Source organism: Dasypus novemcinctus, chromosome 7 (genome assembly GCF_030445035.2).
Source record: "Dasypus novemcinctus isolate mDasNov1 chromosome 7, mDasNov1.1.hap2, whole genome shotgun sequence".
NCBI lineage: Eukaryota > Metazoa > Chordata > Mammalia > Cingulata > Dasypodidae > Dasypus > Dasypus novemcinctus.
Window position 1 is genome coordinate 50,315,397 of NC_080679.1, and position 17,825 is coordinate 50,333,221.

At 44.3% G+C, this 17,825-nt stretch overlaps 1 protein-coding gene across 1 annotated transcript; it reads right to left on the minus strand.

Annotated features, from left to right (window-relative positions):
* Positions 1-7,553: 7,553 nt before the first annotated feature.
* Positions 7,554-17,093, minus strand: LOC131279255 (uncharacterized). The gene is made up of 3 exons (XM_071215982.1): positions 17,045-17,093; positions 10,596-11,559; positions 7,554-7,598 (listed from the first exon to the last, which is right to left on the minus strand). Exons 2-3 carry the CDS (start codon positions 11,547-11,549, stop codon positions 7,554-7,556), a joined length of 999 nt encoding a protein of 332 aa, XP_071072083.1. The 5' UTR covers positions 11,550-11,559; positions 17,045-17,093.
* Between the last annotated feature and the right edge of the window lie 732 nt (positions 17,094-17,825).

Genomic DNA, 17,825 nt, shown 5'->3' on the forward strand with positions numbered 1-17,825 from the left:
ATTTTACAAGCTTTTTGGCTGCTCCTGACCAATCCATAATTTTATAATGTTGGAATCTATACACCTATTCGATAGGCTAGTCCCAAATGGATTTACTTAAGACAATCTTATTTTGTTTCTGATGCCTTCCCGAGGTTATCTTCTTATGGGTACACATCCATCAAATTTTTCACTGTGATACTTCCTATGAAATTACAGCTCTCAGCACATAGCTTTGGGTTGGTTCTGATCAGTGCCCTAAAGCTGGAAGAAAGAAAACTGGAAAAAAAAAAAAAAAAGCATAGAGTTCACAATCTTCCTTTCATATAAACATAATAGGATGAAATTACCTGCAGGGCCATTTTTATCCTGTATTCTCCTACTGTGTCAAATTCAGCTGTATTGGACTTGGAAAGCTAAAGGTATGAAATGGTGACCATTTTTCTAAAAGCTATTTCTCTGGGCATCTCAGTGGTAGTCTCCAAGGTATATAGCAATTCTTCTCTGTTGAAAGGTCATTTCTCTTTCCTTTTCATCTAATATCTTAACTGGACATTCATTTGTTGGACAATTGTAGAAAGCAGAGCTGAAAGATCTATGGGCGCCACAATATCTTTCCAATTGAGTTACACTATCTTATTATATATGTATACATACATACACATACAATCTATCTATTAAAAACACCAAAGTACTTTTACTTATCTCCCTTCATATAATCCTCTCAACAAATGGGGAAGGTATGCTATATTTTACAGTTGCTAAAATTAAGGATTACAAAATTTAAGTGAGTTTCCCAGAGTTGTGAAACTAGTTCTTTTGGCTCTTGTTTAGTACTTTTTTCAAGACCTTACTTCAATTATCAGCATTAGGATAAGTTACTCATTTTTAAATAGAAGCTCTAGATGATAGTTATGAATATTTGTAAATGTTCTTGGAATGGTACTTTCTATCCACAATGAATATATAAGAATCTGATCAAGTCCTCACCAAAAAATTGAGATCAGAAAATATGGGGAAAAGGATAGCTGGGTTTATGTGTAAGAGAGGAGGTCCAGGAATGCTTTGGGGCTAATTAAGCTCATGGTGGAATGCCACATAGAGAATGTGTGAAATCTGAGTGTGGGCAGGGAGGATTAAGAAGGGTGCTGCAAAGCGAAAGGAATGCGAGAATGTTGAAGACAGATATTCCCCAGGCCTAATCCTGGCAAGAGAATTTCTTCTGCTGTATTTACAGGCAATTTATTTTGATTATTTTTTCAAAGAAAGCATTCATGTCTACAAAGTTTAAATGCTACATGTTCTATAATTGTAGTCTAAAGCAATTAGGTGTTTAATCATGTTTAAAGATGTTTAAAGATCATTCTTTATTCTTATTACGATAAATTTCTGTTAAAAGCATTAAAGTTTCTAAAATAGTGCTTTACCTATTAATTGGCCAGAAATAATTTATATCACAATTGCATTAAAATGCACTATTAATATTATAAACATAGATTTGTTATGAGCAAACTTTTCTTCCCCTCTGTCCTTACAGATAATATTGAACTCTGTCTGTTCAGTTCTTTAAAATGGTGCTCAGAGCAGAGAATTTATTCATGGCCATTCCTTTGCAGAAAGAGTAGCCACATTTCCTAACAGACAAATTTCCAATTCTGGTTAATGTGGCTTTGGCTTAAATTCTGAGGGTCTGAGAATTAGGAAAAAAAAAATCTAATTATGACGGATTATCTTTCAGCAGTTCTCACTTCCCATTTTATTCAGACATACTCACTATCTTGACTGATATGAGAGCCTTCAGAACAAAATATAAATGTTCATATTTACTTTTTTAAATGTAAAAGGACTGTAAAAATAATTTTATCAGAAAAGTTCAGGAAATGCATGTGAGGTAAAATAAAGTAGAGTTATTTCTTAAACAGGAAGACTAATATCCTTTGGTAGACAGAAATATACAAGTGATTTTAAAGCATTTAAGTTACATCTCTAAGGTTGACATAATGCCACTTTAATGAGAAATAGGTGCATATAAATTAGAAAAGTTAGAAGTCAAATTTGTACTAATGAATTCTTTAAAGTAAAAACTTTCCTTAATGAAATGCATAATTAAGCATTAAAGACCAAAAAAAAAAAACAACGGACAATCTTCTATCACTTGCATTAAATTTTGACTTAAGGTGAACCCCAATTTGTTACTAATGCTAAAAGCCTTGCTGCTTCTCAATGTTTATAAAAATAAACAGAACTAATGTAGTTTTAAAATGCTGATTTTAGTATTTTGAAAAGTGACCATTTCCTGTTTTGATAGTGCTAGAGATAAGTGACAGAGATAGATAAGTGATAATATAGACTGAGAACATTACATCCAGGATACAATGCCCAGCAATGACAGGATTCTTACAGGCTAAGAGAGCATTTCTCTATACTAAGCCAAAAAGACTTATACAAAGTTCAAGTCTTTTTGGGAAGTTCAGACATCAATTATCATGGCGATTCTCAACCTTGGTTCTGCATTGGATTACCTGCGAGCTTTAATCTGGCCTCACCCCAGACCCTTTAATCTCTCTCTTTCTCTTTCTCTCTCTCTCTCTCCTTCTCACCCCTCTCCTCCCCCTTGCTCTCTAGTGTATGCATGCTCTCTTTCTGTGTATGAATGTAGGGGTGGACACAGGCAATGATGTTTTTATGTTTTTAAAGATTCATTTATTTATTTTCCACCCTGCCCCCATCCCTTGCTGTCACTCTCTACGGCCATTTGCTGTGCGTTCTTCTGTGTCTGCTTGTCTTCAAGTGGCATTGGGAACTGATCCTCGGATCTTCCAGAGTGGGAGAGAGGTGCTCAATCAATCTCTTGCACCACCTAGGCTTCCTGGTCTGCTGCATCTCTTATTGTCTTTCCTCTGTGTCTCTTTTTGTTGCATCATCTTGCTGTGCCAGCTCTCTGCGCAGGCTAGCACTCCTGCATGGGCCAGCCCTCCTGCAGGGGCCAGCTCTCTGCATGGGCCAGATTGTGGCTAGGGCCAGCTTGCCCTCACCAGGAGGCCCCAGGACTTGAACCCTGGATCTCTCATATAGTAGACAGAAGCCCAATCGCTTATGCCACATCCATTCCCCAGTGGTGTTTTTCAATGTCTCTAGAGGTACCAAGTCTTGGAAGGTTGTGGGAAAGGCCATTCATCGAGTTTTCTAATAGGTAAAATAATATTTGCTATTCCTTTTGCCAGGTATTCTTTTCCCCATCTTTCTCCTCAGGTCTATTTATCCTTCACACCCTAGCCCAACTCACTTGATTTTCCAAGAATGAATTAAATTCTCCTCTCTGCTTCCTCCACTTTAATTTGTAAGTATCTATTATTGTCCTTAGCATACTCTTTCAGAATTTGCATGTGCTTTGTCAATCCTTAAAAAGAACACAGTTTAAATAAAAAGTTAAATTCAATTAAATTCAGCCAATTTAACTTTGTAGTAAAGTGTTTGACCCATAATACGTCCCCAGTATACATTTGTTGAATTGCATCTGATAGATACTGCCTCAGTGACAAGTTTGTTAGATGTACTTTGTGATATATATATATATTCAGTAATTTTTCTTGGTGCCTGCACACACAAAACCAAAATTTATACCATTTCTTTATTGGCCAAGGGAATGCAGATGTTTTATTAGAAACTAAACTTGTTTGATACAAAATTTCTTTTCAAATTTGTGATAAATTCTAGCAAGTTCTAGCACCATCAAAACTTATAAAGAATGTTCTGTTCATGACCTTAAACCAATAATTTACTGCTTATTTCCTTGTGTTCTATAATGATACATTTTATTCTATGCCAAAGGAGAAATATTAACTGTAAATTTCTACTTTAGTTTAAAAAAGTATAATTTTTCAATCATGGACATACATATTTTTCATATGGAAGTCAACCATTTTCGTGCTTGAAAAGGTGATATTTCCAGAGAAATACAGAGTTAATTTTTAGGGCTTTAATGTGAAATAAAGAGTTTAGTCTGAAAAAAATCCCATTAGGAGTAATAAACTACTGACAAAACCATTTGCAAAAAAAATCCAACCATCAGGCATAGAAGTATGCTCATTCATATAACAGAGTATTATGGGCTCCTAAAAACCTTTGGAGCAATCTCTAAGATAAACTGTTAAAAATATAAAATGCAGAAGAATGTGTGTTATAAGTTTCTTCTTGGACAAGAAGTGCTGGCATGTGTGTGTGTGAGGGTGTATATGTGTGTGTATGTGTTTACTAATATTTAAAAAAAAGAAACATTTAAAAAATAAACCAAAAACAAAAATTTTTACCTATAGGGGTAAGGAGTGAACAGTGGGGAAGAGATAGTGATGGAGGCTACATCTCTCTCAAAGTGCCATGTTTCATAGTTTTGATTTGGGAACCATGTGGATATTTTCGGTAGTTAAAAAACAAAATTAATTTTAAAGGACGCTTAAAGGAATCTCTAAAGTAGAAGACAAACAGAAACTAATGAACCTAACTCTATATCACAGAGAACTATGCAATGCAGAATAATTTCAAGTGATTTTAGAACATGGTCTTTTGACTTTTCATCACTAGTGAGATATATTGTAAGGACACAAAGAGCCAAAAAGAAATATTAGACTGTACTCAATAGAATTGTAGCTAGTGATGTTAGCATTGCTATTTAAAAACGATTATTAATATATACACAGATAATCACATAGAAAGGATAAAGCAAGTAAATAATTATGTTGTTAGGGACTATGAGATTCAAAGTAAGAGAAAGAGATAAAATATAAAATCAAAGAAATTAAGTAAAAACCCTGAAATTGTTAACTGGAATTGAAAACGTTTGGACTTATTTATTTTTCTACATTTAAAAATCAGGTTTGTCCACTGAAAAGACCTAGAAGCAATGACAACACACTGGCAATAACTACTCTACAACACACGTGCAGGCTTCTAAATACTATTTCCCTAAAAGGAACCCAAGCTTTTCAGGAAAATGGCTGAGTGCAGGCTGGGGTAGGGCTTGTGCAGAATGAGCTTGGGATATCTTGTGGGAACAGACAGAGAGAACGCTATTCAGTTTCCTTAGGATCAGGTTGAATGTACACAGGAGACAACCTGAAGGGCTCTCACTGGCCGAAGAGGAAGCACATTGACTATCCAGAAGAATAATGACCACAATGGAGTCAAATATGATACCAGAAACAAAAACAAACATATATAAAAGCAAAAGCATAAAACCTTTGTCTACCTTTGGAAGTAGCTAGAGCATCAACTCATTTTTCTGAAAATTGATGAAAGGAAGGATACAAACATTTATTCTGCCTTTCCTGTTTGGACTATATTTCAGAGTACCTAATAGTTGATGGCGTTGCTTCTTTATAGAAGAATCATAGCTATTAAATGCAGAAGAATGGCAAATATTACCATTTTGTATGCTATAATATAATAATGGATGGAGGCAACAATCAGAAGTGTCTACTAGAATCATTAGGTGAAAGATTGATGGAGAGCTCAATAAAGGATAGATTCCTCTTGATAACAGAAGGGGAGAAATTGATGTATGTGCTTTTTGATGTAAAATAATAATTCACACCTCCATCTATGAAGTATCCTTGCCAAAAGAAAAAAAAAACCACAATAAATTAAACCTGAATCTAACAAAGCCTCTATTTCTAACTCCAGTTTTTATGATATACATAGAATAGAGAAATAGTAAGCATCATTATAAAGATCCATTTAACCATATACAGAATGGGGGACAAATTCTATGGACAAATGATCCTGTTTCTTCAACAAATAAATGACATGAAAAGAAAAAAAAAATAAGGTGAAGGAGGAATGTTATAATTAAGAGAAAACAAGAAGTTAACCAAATAAATACTGATTCCTGATTTGTACCAAAAAAGTTCAAAAAGGTATTTTTAAAAACAATTGGGGCCAATTGGACATGGGCTGGTTATTAGAAGATATAAAGAAATTATTGTAAAAATGTTGGGTGTAGTAATTGTATTGTGGCATGTTCTTAAAAGTTCTTCTCTGATAGAGATTCATACTGAAGTATCTATGGGTAAAATGATATGATTTCTAGAGTTTGCTTTAAAATATTTTAGGAAAAGGCAGAGGGATAGATAAAATTAGAACAAAGAATGTTAATTATTGAAGTTGGGTAGATGATATGTACCAAGGACGATTAGACAATTTTAACTACTTTTTTTAATATTTGAAATTTTCCATAATAAAAAGTTGAAATATAAAACAGAATAATTAATTTCCATACTCTTTGAAAGGGTCAATAACCTACTTTAACAGAAAGAAAAAGGCCATCAGCTATATATTTTATTGTTTATTTTGTTCTTCTTGGTCATAATGAAAAAAATTTTTGTCAATTAAAGGACTAACATTTTAAATTATTATGAATTATCATGCAGTTATTTTATTAATTAACAACGAGAAGGAAATGAGTTAGAATGAACATTTTTCAACATGAATTTAAGCATATCTTTGATCATTTAATGGAGTTGTGGATAAGACAAGCAGTGGTGCTTGATGGTAGCATAGATAAGAAATCCATTTTAGGGCACCGGACTTGGCCCAGTGGTTAGGGCGTCCGTCTACCACATAGGAGGTCCGCGGTTCAAACCCGGGGCCTCCTTGACCTGTGTGGAGCTGGCCCATGCGCAGTGCTGATGCGCGCAAGGAGTGCCCTGCCACACAGGGGTGTCCCCCGTGTAGGGGAGCCCCACGCGCAAGGAGTGCGCCCCTAAGGAGAGCCGCCCAGCGCAAAAGAAAGTGCAGCCTGCCCAGGAATGGTGCCGCACACACAGAGAGCTGACACAACAAGATGATGCAACAGAAAGAAACACAGATTGCCATGCCGCTGACAACCGGAGCGGACAAGGAAGATGCAGCAAATAGAACAGAGAACAGACAACTTGGCGGGGGGGGGGGGGGAGCAGGGAAGGGGAGAGAAATAAATAAATAAAATAAAATCTTAAAAAAAAAAGAAATCCATTTTATTACAGGGAGATTCACAGTTTATTGACAGTCAGCTAGAATTATTTACTTTGTATATTCTTATTTGGATATGTTTCTGTGTTCTTTATTTTATTCTGTTTACATTCTTCTTCAGAATGTAAACTTTTCCCTCTCCCCTTTTTCCAGTATGGAGACACTGAATGAATGGTATAAGAACCAATAAATGGTACCTCATAGTTAAAACAGTCTCTCCTCTAACATAGGAATGTTTTCCCTCCTTCATTGCAATGTCTTGCAAACTTTTGTTTCCACATTTTTCCACAGAAAAATAAATGTTGTACAGAAGCTGCAAGATTTGGAACTGTAATATAAAATCACTTTTTCATTTTATCAGGCTGATCAATGCACACGACTTCACCTTTTATGAAGCTTCAGGAAGTGGCCCCATTACTTAAATGGTACAAGTGGTTTAAGAGAATGTTAGTGATGATAGAAAGAACTCCTTGTGTACTGTGCAATGCTGATAACCTATTTCAGTGAAACCTAATGACAGAAATAGATAATATTCTCCAGGGAACAGATGTGACTCAAGCGGTTGAGTGCTAGCCTCCCAAATGGGAGTTCTCAGATTGGGTTCCTGGTGCCTCCTGAAAAAACAAACAAGAAAAACAAATGGAAAAAAACCAACTCTGGGAAGCCGAGGCGGTTGAGCACTGGCTTCCTACATACAAGGCCCCAGGTTTAATCCCTGCCTCCCTGGTACCTCAAAAAAAAAAAAAAAAGAAAAAAAAATTCTCCAGCAAATCTTTGTGCAGGGCAAGTATAGTCTGTGTGTAGTTGGCTCCTTGGCTCCTATCCTTCCTTTTCTACTTGTTCTTGGAGTGGGCCAGTGCCTGAAGTTAGCACAGTGCCACAGTCATCGCCTCAACAGGGATGTACATCCTGTAGGCAACCTAGTCTGTTTTCTTGCAAACCAATTCTAATTGACGAGTAGAGGCTGTCTGAGTCCTGTATTTGATAAGTTACTTTTAGATGCAGTGAAAAAGGGTGACATGATTAACGATGTCTGCTCTGGTATAGGATGGCAGTAGCACATGTGGCATATTTTTGGCCTTCCCTTTTTTATAGCTTTTTTCCTTTGCTTGCAGCTACCTTCAGCACCCTCATGAGCTCATGATGGCATATGATCTGTGATCAGTAGGCTGGAATAGATACTAAGAATTTATAATGCCAACTATATCATGTCTTGGTTATAATTTTATAACTTCTTTATTAACCACTACACATTTAAGATTTTTTTTCTGAAAGTGGTTTGCACTGCTCCCATTGCAGATTTTTCCTTTCACATACCTAAAACACTGACAAGGCCCAGGCATACAGATTGTTGCCATGGAGGAAGCATGATTCTAACTGGAAATAGCTGGACCATTTTGGATTTATTATCACTGAGCCTTAATCTAATCTTAAACTAAATGTCCATATGTACTCAGGAAGTGATTATATGAAATCACCAAATTATTTAATTATACAATTGTACAACTACACAGCTTGAAGAAATCTCAGAGGAAAAACAAAAACAATAAAAAAATCTCCACAAGGGAGTATATTGAGGAAGGAACGATTTTGTCACAAAATTTTTAGTGTTCTAAAATCCTAAAGTCTTAAATGAAAAGCTAATGGGAATGGATGGTGACTCCAATTTATTGAAAAAGTCTGATCAGTTTGTGTGGGCTCGCTGGCAGTGATTAGCGGCCCACGAGGTCCGGGCAGCCTTCTACGGCTCGGCGGGAAGCCCCTAGGCCAGCGCGTAGGCCTAGGTTCTCCAGGCGTGGGGGACGCGCGGTAAAAACCACGGAGACAGCCTGAGCGCAGGAACAAGTCTGCTTTATTGTGGAAATACACTTGGTTATATAGGGTTGGGTAGAGGGAGGGGCAGGAGCTGGGGCGGGTTAACTACGGGGCGGTAGTGGATAGGTGGAGTTGTGCAGGCGGCTATGAGGTAGGCAGTAGCCAGGGAAGAAGGCAGATTATATATTGGCAACGTGGGCGGGACAGGCGGGAAGGACAGCAACGGCTGGAGGAAGGAGATAACAAAGGCTGGGGGAAGGGATGCAGCAACAATTGCTCCTTCTGTTTTTTAAGGGAGAGTAGATGAAAACAGAGTATCTCTGGGGAGGACGAGGGGTGAGGGGGCAGAATTGACTGGCTAAGGGCAAATGACATAGCATTTGATCAGGATGCATGTATAGCCCTTAGAGTCGGTACGTGCTAGTGCTAAATGAAATATCTAACCTGATGTTGCTTTTTTGGGGTGGATAGCACTGTGGCTAACTTAACTGCAAAATTTCTCTGACGTATAGCAATAAAGGGGGGCGGGGGGTGCACCCAAGCCCTTTACGCCGAGGGAAACAAACCCGTGCCGGCGGCTACGGTCAGGGAGTTCTACAGTAAGCAGCTTACAGGCAGGAAGTACGGTGGGAAGGGGGGCGAGGACATGGTCGAGATTGAGGAATGGAATCAGAAGCAACGAGACGTTGGTAATGAATTTGGACAAATGAGGAGAATACACTGTCAGCATGATCTTTGGCAAGGCGGATGATTCGTCGAATGGCCCAGGGACCGACGGTGAGGCCCAGGACAATGAGCAGAACTGGGGTTAGTAACGGGAGGAGATAGGGGAGGAGGGGCTGCAGGAAGCCCCAGGAACCAGCAGTTTGGGCTCGTTCAAGTCGGCGTTGGTTGAGACCTTTTTCAAGTTCTTTTAAGCTAGAGTCTACTAAGCCGGTATAGTTAGCATAAACGCAGCATTCTTCTCCTAGAGCAGCACATAGGCCACCTTCTTTAAGGAGGAGGAGGTCAAGGCCTCGGCGGTTTTGCAGGACAACTTCAGAGAGAGAATTAAGAGAGTCTTTAAGGTATTTGACTGCATCACGGAGGTAGATGATATCAGAGTCTACTGCTTGTCTGAGGTTTTGGAGGGCAGATGCTTGTGTGGCTAGAGCTGCAACACCAGTGGCAGCTCCAGCTGCAGCTAGGAGGGAAGTGACAGTGAGTACAGCAGTAATAGGTTCGCGTTTGTGGAGGTAAATAGCTTCTTGCGTGTGATCAAAGGCTTCAAAGAAATGTAGAGGAGTGTGATAAATGACTCGAGGTGTGAGGAGGATAAGAGCACATGTTTCTTTGGTCTTGTTAAGTGTAGCAACAGATAAGCATGGAGTAAGTCCGGTGGAAGAGCAAAGCCATAGGGTAGTGTTTAGAGGAATTAAGTATTTGGTAGAGATATTTGGGGAGGTATAGTTGGCACAGGCTGTAAGGCTGGGAGTGCGAGAAAAACGGGGGTGAATGCATAAACCTTTGGAAGAGATGTGCGTAAAAGTGAGTGGGACATGAGTAGATTGATTCCAATTGCAGGAAGAGGGGGAATCGTCGGTGGAGGAAGTAAAGAGTGGTGAAGGAATAGCAAGTGGATCATAAAGGGGGAGGCTGGGGGAAAGACACAACCAGCAAGAGCGAGTGAGGTTGGGGTGGGAGGCGTTGAGAGAGAAATAGGAGGCATTTAGGAGTTTGAAGTAGGGACTAGAGGAGATGAGAGGATGTGGTTGCAAATCTGAAGCAGGGGGGGAAGTGGGCCTAGTAGAAGGAACGAAGGCGGTCGAGGTGGAAGAGATTTTGAGGGGAGTAGATGAGGACGGAAGAAGGTGAGCAGTGGGTGGGGGAGGAGGGTTAAGGATGTGGTTGGGACCAATAGCAGAGAGTGGGACGGAGACAGGTCTTTTCATTATAATAAAAAAGGCACCAGGGTCATACTCGGTCATATACAGACGGATCCCCCAAGTGCGGCCTGTGAACCACTGATCTGAATTAGGGTCTTTGACAGAAAGTGTGACGCGGTCCCATCGATTTCCATACTTGAGAGTGAGATATGGGTCTTTGTCTTTTGGGGTTGTAGACAGGCCATAGGCTATGGTTTCACAGCCCCAGGATGGGCAGTAGTAATGTGTCGGATCATGACAGCCTCTCACTGAAGGGGGGCATATATAGTAACCGGAAAGAGTTTTCCCGTAGGGGCCAGTAAGGCCACTGCTAGGGGTGCCTGAGCACTTGGGTCGGGGTGGCAACTTATTACTGATGTATCCCATGTTAAATGTATTTATAACAGAGCTTGAGATTTTAGTATCTGTGTGATCGTATCCAGCTAGCCGGCAAACGTGCAGCGTGAAGGAGGGGGCTCCAGCAGTCACGTTGAAGGCGAGAAGTTTTTCAAACTGCCAGAGGCTGAGGGTCCAATTGAAGGGCTGGTGATTCAGGTTGGCGGTAGCAGAGGAGGCTAGAGATAGCATGAGGATAAGGAGATGAATGAGACGGGGGAGGGTGGAGGGGCAGGAGGCGGGGGTCTGGATAGAGCGGGCTTGTCTGAGGAGTTGAAGAATTTGGCGTTCGATGGGGTCATCATCTTCAAGAGAAAGTCGGCTTAGGCGGCGGGCAAAGAAGCGTTGTTGACGTCGTTCGCGGCGAGAGAGAGCTGGTGTGGTCCCCATGGGCGACGGTGTTGGGGTAGTAGGCTCAGATGAATGTACTTGGGGGCGCATAGTGGTCATGGGAGAAGGACTACAAGAGAGATGAGGATAGCAATTAGAAGCAACCAGGCAATAGCGAGGAGAAGACGTTGACGAAGGTTCCAGTCTGCTGGGGCTGTGGCTGTGAGACAGACAGCTGAAAAGATTGTTAGAAAAATGAAAATTGCAAGAAAAAAGCAAAGTAAGAGTGGGTGGGAGGGGAGCTTGAGGAGCATTTGCATGGTGAGTTCCCTTTATTGATAGGTTATAAGGCATGTTTTGGTGAAGGTCAGGCACTTGTCAACGGCGGGTTGCGGAGGTAGCAGAGGCTTCTCTTGTGCAGAGTTGGGTCTTTGGAAAGATCTGGAATGACAAAAAGGAAAAAAGAGCCCCCATAGAGGAGGGGCAATCAGCAGAAAGAAACTTAGAGAGAGCACTTATTGGAATAGAAACATTTTTAGGAGGGGGCTTGGCCGATGTTTCAATCATTGCCATTAGCATTGTGTTCTGGTATCAAAGGACGTGGGATGTCTTCGGGGTCTGGCGCTAGTGGGCGCGGGATATCATCTAGGTCAAGCTGCTGTGTTGCAGGCCGGATGTACCGTCCTGGGACCCAAAGAGGCTGTCGTTCTGTTTCTGGGAAAATACAGGCGAACCCTCTTCCTTGTGCTAGCAGAGGGGCAGGTTCTTCTTGCCAGCGATTGGAAGCTGGGTCTTTCCAGTAGACCACAGGAGTTTGGGAAGGCGGCCACATAGGTCCCCAATGCTTATGCGTGGGAGAGAGTCCTTGACTATCAAAAGTTAGGAGATTGTGATGGATGAGACAAGCTGTTACAACATCTGCTGGAGCTTTGTGGGGGGAAGAGGCTTTCTCTTTTTGAATGAGTAGCTTGAGCTGTTGATGAGTGCGTTCGACAATTCCTTGTCCTTGTGGGTTATACGGAATGCCGAAGTGATGTGTGATGTGATACATTTGCACAAAGTTGGCAAAGGAAGCACTGCGGTATGCTGTCCCGTTATCTGTTTTGAGGTCCCACGGGACTCCCATGAACAGAATGGCTTGGCGAAGAGCCTTGATGCAATGTTTGGCACTCTCCCCTGCGAGGGGCACCGCGTAGCACAGATGGGAAAAGGTGTCAATGGCTACGTGAAGATACTTGAAGCGGCCGAAGGCGCTGACATGAGTGACATCTAGTTGCCACCGCGAGTTAGGTCGGAGGCCGCGAGGGTTGACACCTTGGGGTTGCAGGGGCCCCAGAGGGAGGAGAGGGGCGCACACGCGGCACGAGCGCACTAGGTGCTTGCAGGTTTCAGCAGGTAATTCTGGATAGAGCTTGCGAATTGTCCGCGCTGAGTAATGAAACCGCGAGTGCAGCAACTTAGCGTGGTTGATGGGGTCTCCAAGCAGATTTTCATCCACAACATAATCTTTGCAGGCTAAAGGAAATACTCTAAAGCTTGACATCGCCGCATGGGCAAGGTTGTTGCCGTGGGCAAGGGGCCCCGGAAGGTTGGAATGACTTCGCAAATGTGTGATGAACCAGGGCTGCTGTCTCGTTTCAAGTAAGCGCTGCATGAAGGCAAGCGCTCGGTCAATGTTTGAATCGCCTGGCAAAAAGGTGGCAAGTGGCAGGCTGCGACAAACTTGTAGTGTGTATAGGCTGTCTGTAAAGATATTGAGAGGCTGGCTTGGGTGGAGATTGAGGACCGCTGCGACCGCTAGGAGCTCGCCTACTTGAACAGAAAAGTCATTGGCGAATACTAAGTGCTGGGGCTCAGGTTTTCCAGGAGTGTAGATAACGGCTGCAAACGCTGTTTTTGAGGCGTCTGTGAAGGCAGTGATGGCTGATGGAATGGGGTTCCGCGCAGGCAACGGGCGGAACGGGTTAGAGAATGCTAACTGAGACACCCCTTGCAGCAAACGGTGATGAGGGTAGTGATTATCAAAGGAGCCGCGAAAGAGCTCTACTAAGCTCTGCATCTGGGTATTGTTCATAATAAGGGAAGAAACTTCTTTGGCATCAAGAGGCCAAATAATAGTGTGCGGTGGGATACCATACGTTTGTATGGAAAGGAAGACTAAGCCAGTGGCCAACGCAATCCAGGCCCTTAGGAAAGGGCAGATTTTTGGGAGTTTGCTCTTTGACGTGTGCAGAAAAAGAAGAGGACCATCTTGCCACAGGAGACCTGTCGGGGTGACTGGCGTCGGTAGAACCAGGGCAAAGATTGGAAGATCTGGAGAGAATCGCTCGAGGCGGCATTGCTGAAGCGCATCACTGACTTGTTGGACGGCTTCTTGCGCAGCGCGGGTGATGGTGATCTTTTGCCGGACTGCAGCAGGTGGGCTATCTTTGGTTTGCAGAAGCTCGAAGAGAGGCTGCATTTGTGCTGTCGTGATGGGAAGAGCTGATCGAAGCCAATTGATTTGCCCACAAAGTTGCTGAAGTTCAGTCAGTGTCATAGTGGGAGAGATGTGCAGCTGAGGGCTTGACGGTTGTATGAAGTGATGGAAATGAAAGCCCAAGAATTGAAAAGGAGGTTTGAGGTTTATTTTGTCTGACTGTACGGTAAGCCCGAGACTCGAGAGGTTGGTCATCACTGCAGAAAGCAGGTCATTGAGAAGGGTGCTAGAACTCGCTGCTAAGAGAAGATCGTCCATATAATGGATGATGTATGTTTCTTCAGGCTGGAAATGAGAGCACAGCGGCTCGAGGGCACAGTTGACATAAAGCTGGCACATGGTGGGGCTATTCCGCATACCTTGTGGTAGCACTCTCCACTGGAATCGGCGTGCTGCGCCCTGGTTGTTGGTACGTGGGACTGTAAATGCAAATCGTGGGCAGTCCCGCAGGTGAAGAGGAATGGAGAAAAAACAGTCCTTGATGTCGATGGTCGCCGCATGAAAATGCTGGGGGACTGCAGTAGGATGGGGGCAGCCTGGCTGGGGTGACCCCATCGGCTTGATGTGCTTGTTGATTTCTCGAAGGAGAAATCGTGGAGAAGGCGGAACTTGCTAGTGTTTTTTTTGTTAATGACAAAGATTGGTGAGTTGTAGGGACTGGTGGACGGCTCAATGTGCCCCGCTTGTAGTTGTTCCTCGACGAGGGCAGAGAGAGCCTGTAACTTGTGCACGGGCAAGGGCCACTGCTCGACCCAGATGGGCTCCTCTGTGTCCCATTCCAGAGGGATAGGGTCAGGTCTTGAGACAGGAGCAGTGGCCCCTAGAAGGGGGGGGCAGCGCGGCTGAGAAGGCTTCTGTGGTGATTCGAGCTTTTAGCTGGCTGAGGACATCTCGTCCCCACAGGATGGTTTGAACTGAAGAAAGGACGAGTGGACGAATTTGGCCTTCGTGACCTTCTCGATCGTTCCAATGCAAAGGCTGTGATGTCTTCCAGGAGGTAGCAGCTCCCGTGGCGCCAATGACTTGAGGGCCGGTTTCGAGGGGCCAGTGGTTGAAGGCAGCGATTTCAAAGGGAATACAAGAGATTTCAGCACCAGAGTCTAAGAGCCCTTCAAGCCACTGCCCGTTGATTTTGAGCTCGAGGGAAGGTTTCTGGTGACGTGTGATAGGCATTGTCCACATTAGGGCTTTGGAGCTCTCTTGAAGGCCTCTTGGGAGAGGGGCTGAGGCCTGCCCCGTTGGAAGTTTAAAGGCTGTTGCGAGGAACGGCAATCGCGAGCCCAATGGTACCCTTTTCCACAGCGCGGGCATGGTGTGGGGGGGCCTCTCGGTCGGCGCAGTGCCTCGGCAGGGCGGGGAGCTGCTTGTTGAGGGCACTCGCGGATGAAATGACCAGGTTGACCGCATCGAAAGCAGGCAGAAGCAGAGGCAGAGGACACAGCCATGGCGGAGGCGAAGGCAGTAGTAAGCGCTTTAGTTTGAGGGTCAATATCTCGGCAGGCTAAGACCCACTCGTGTATCTGCTTGTCGCGAAGAGGGAGGATGACAGTCCGGAAGGGTGCGAGGCATCCGTCGAGAATAAGCTCTTTTGCTAACATAAATTGGGCGTCTTCATTGGTGATTTTCCGCTGACAGGCTTCTAGAACGCGTGCGACAAACGCGGGAAAGGTCTCTTGTGGGTCTTGAAGCATTTGCGCAAATTTGGTAGATTGCTTGGAGGAGACTAGCGAAAATGACCGCTGGACAAGGTTCTTTGCTCGTTGCCAAAACCCTGGATCTATATTGACATAAGACTGAGGATTAGCAAAGCCGTTGATTCCGGTGTAGGCATCCGGTGGATCTCTGACACCGATGCGGGCGTTCTCTGCTACTTGCTGCTCAACAGCATGCTGATAATAGGCACGCCATTCAAGAAACTGACCGGGTGGAAGGATGGCGCGGGCTAAGGAAATCCAGTCATAGGGGAGCGCAAGTTGAACTCCCAGTTCTTCTAACAATTGTTGGACATATGGGCTACCTATACCATCTTCTTTCACAGCCTTTCGCAGTGTCTTGATCTCTTCGGCCGTAAAGGGAAGCCAGGTCTGAGGGCGCTGTGGCGTAGGCAGCGGGTTGAGCGGGTAAAGCTGAGGGGCGGAAGGGTGCGCTCTTCCGGAGTCGCCGTTATATGGTGGTGGCGAGGGATGAGCGGTAGCGGGAAACAAGTGAGGGAGTGGCAGCTTAGCAGCGTCAAGGCGGCAACAAGCTGGTGGCGGGACCCTTTTGAGCGTTGGACAAGATGGCGGTGAAGCCACGTCATTTCCGGGAGCCGGCCAAGATGGCGGCGAAGTTACATCATTTCCGGGGGCCGGCCAAGATGGCGGTGAAGCTACATCATTTCCGGGGGCCGGCCAAGATGGCGGCGAAGCTACATCATTTCCGGGGGCCGGCCAAGATGGCGGCGAAGCTACATCATTTCCGGGGGCCGGCCAAGATGGCGGCGAAGCTACATCATTTCCGGGGGCCGGCCCGGGGGATGACGAGACAGGAAGGGGCGGGTAAAGGCGAGAGGAAGCGCCTTTGTTCCCGCCGGCGGGCTCTAATCCGGGTGAGGAAGAAGCAGGAAGCACGCCATCTTGGGCAGGGGTGGAGGAAGGAGGAGGAGGTCCGCTATTCTGAGGAGCCACAGAAACGGTTTCTGTAGGCGGCGGGGAGCGCGAGCGGGGAGGCTCGCTCTCGAGAGCTGCGGCGAGCTGGTCAGACAGAGAATTCGTGTCTCTAAGATCATCGGGCTCATAATCATTGGGTTGTTTGATCGATTTGTCCCGGATGACTTCGGATGGTGCACCAAGGAGGCAGGCACGAACGGCCACAAGAGTAGGCAGCAGGCCGGGCGGAAAAGACCGCCTTTCATGCTCTATGGCAGAGGTAACTCGATCTATTAGCCGTGAGTACGTGTCCGGGCTCCAGAGCTGGCAGGTGGCGAGCCACGGATTGAAGGGGAGTAGTAAGTCCCAATATTTTTGGAGCTGTTTCAGGGAAACTCGAACCCCATTGGTATCAAGCAGGGCGGCTAAAAGCCGAACCTGAGGGGTATGGTGTGAAGAGAGGGAGGTGCCCATAGTGGGAGAAGAAAAGACGGCGACGGGGTCCCTACCTGGAGAGCTGAAATGGTCGCCAGTAGACAACAGCAACAGCAGACAACAGGGGCCATAAGGCGGTGGAAGGAAAGGATCCCGGACGAGCCCCCAAGTGTGGGCTCACTGGCAGTGATTAGCGGCCCACGAGGTCCGGGCAGCCTTCCACGGCTCGGCGGGAAGCCCCTAGGCCAGCGCGTAGGCCTAGGTTCTCCAGGCGTGGGGGATGCGCGGTAAAAACCACGGAGACAGCCTGAGCGCAGGAACAAGTCTGCTTTATTGCAGAAATACACTTGGTTATATAGGGTTGGGTAGAGGGAGGGGCAGGAGCTGGGGCGGGTTAACTACGGGGCGGTAGTGGATAGGCGGAGTTGTGCAGGCGGCTATGAGGTAGGCAGTAGCCAGGGAAGAAGGCAGATTATATATTGGCAACGTGGGCGGGACTGGCGGGAAGGACAGCAATGGCTGCAGGAAGGAGATAACAAAGGCTGGGGGAAGGGATGCAGCAACAGGTTTGCTTAACATAAAATGCATCCATTTTGGGAATGAAACCTGATAATGGGTGAATTAAGATAGAATTAAGAGGCGAGACTATTTTATTTCTAATTCCAAGTCTGTTGTATATCTGCTTTATAAAATACTTAGTTGGGTTGCAACTAAAGATGTTGATGATAAAACAACTTTATAGCATATAGTTGTCTTCAGAGTGTTTCATGGATAAAAACTCTTTCAAGTACTCCCATTTTTTGAGGGTGTGGTGAAAAAATTATATATCTTTTAAATTAACTATAATACATCAAA

Excerpts from the sequence above, each read along its gene's own strand:
- LOC131279255 (XM_071215982.1), bottom strand. The coding sequence starts at position 11,549 with ATGACCACTATGCGCCCCCAAGTACATTCATCTGAGCCTACTACCCCA. Across the intron at positions 7,599-10,595 it reads CTTCCACCTCGACCGCCTTC|GAGGCACCAGGAACCCAATC; the intron begins GTTCCTTCTACT and ends TTGTTTTTTCAG.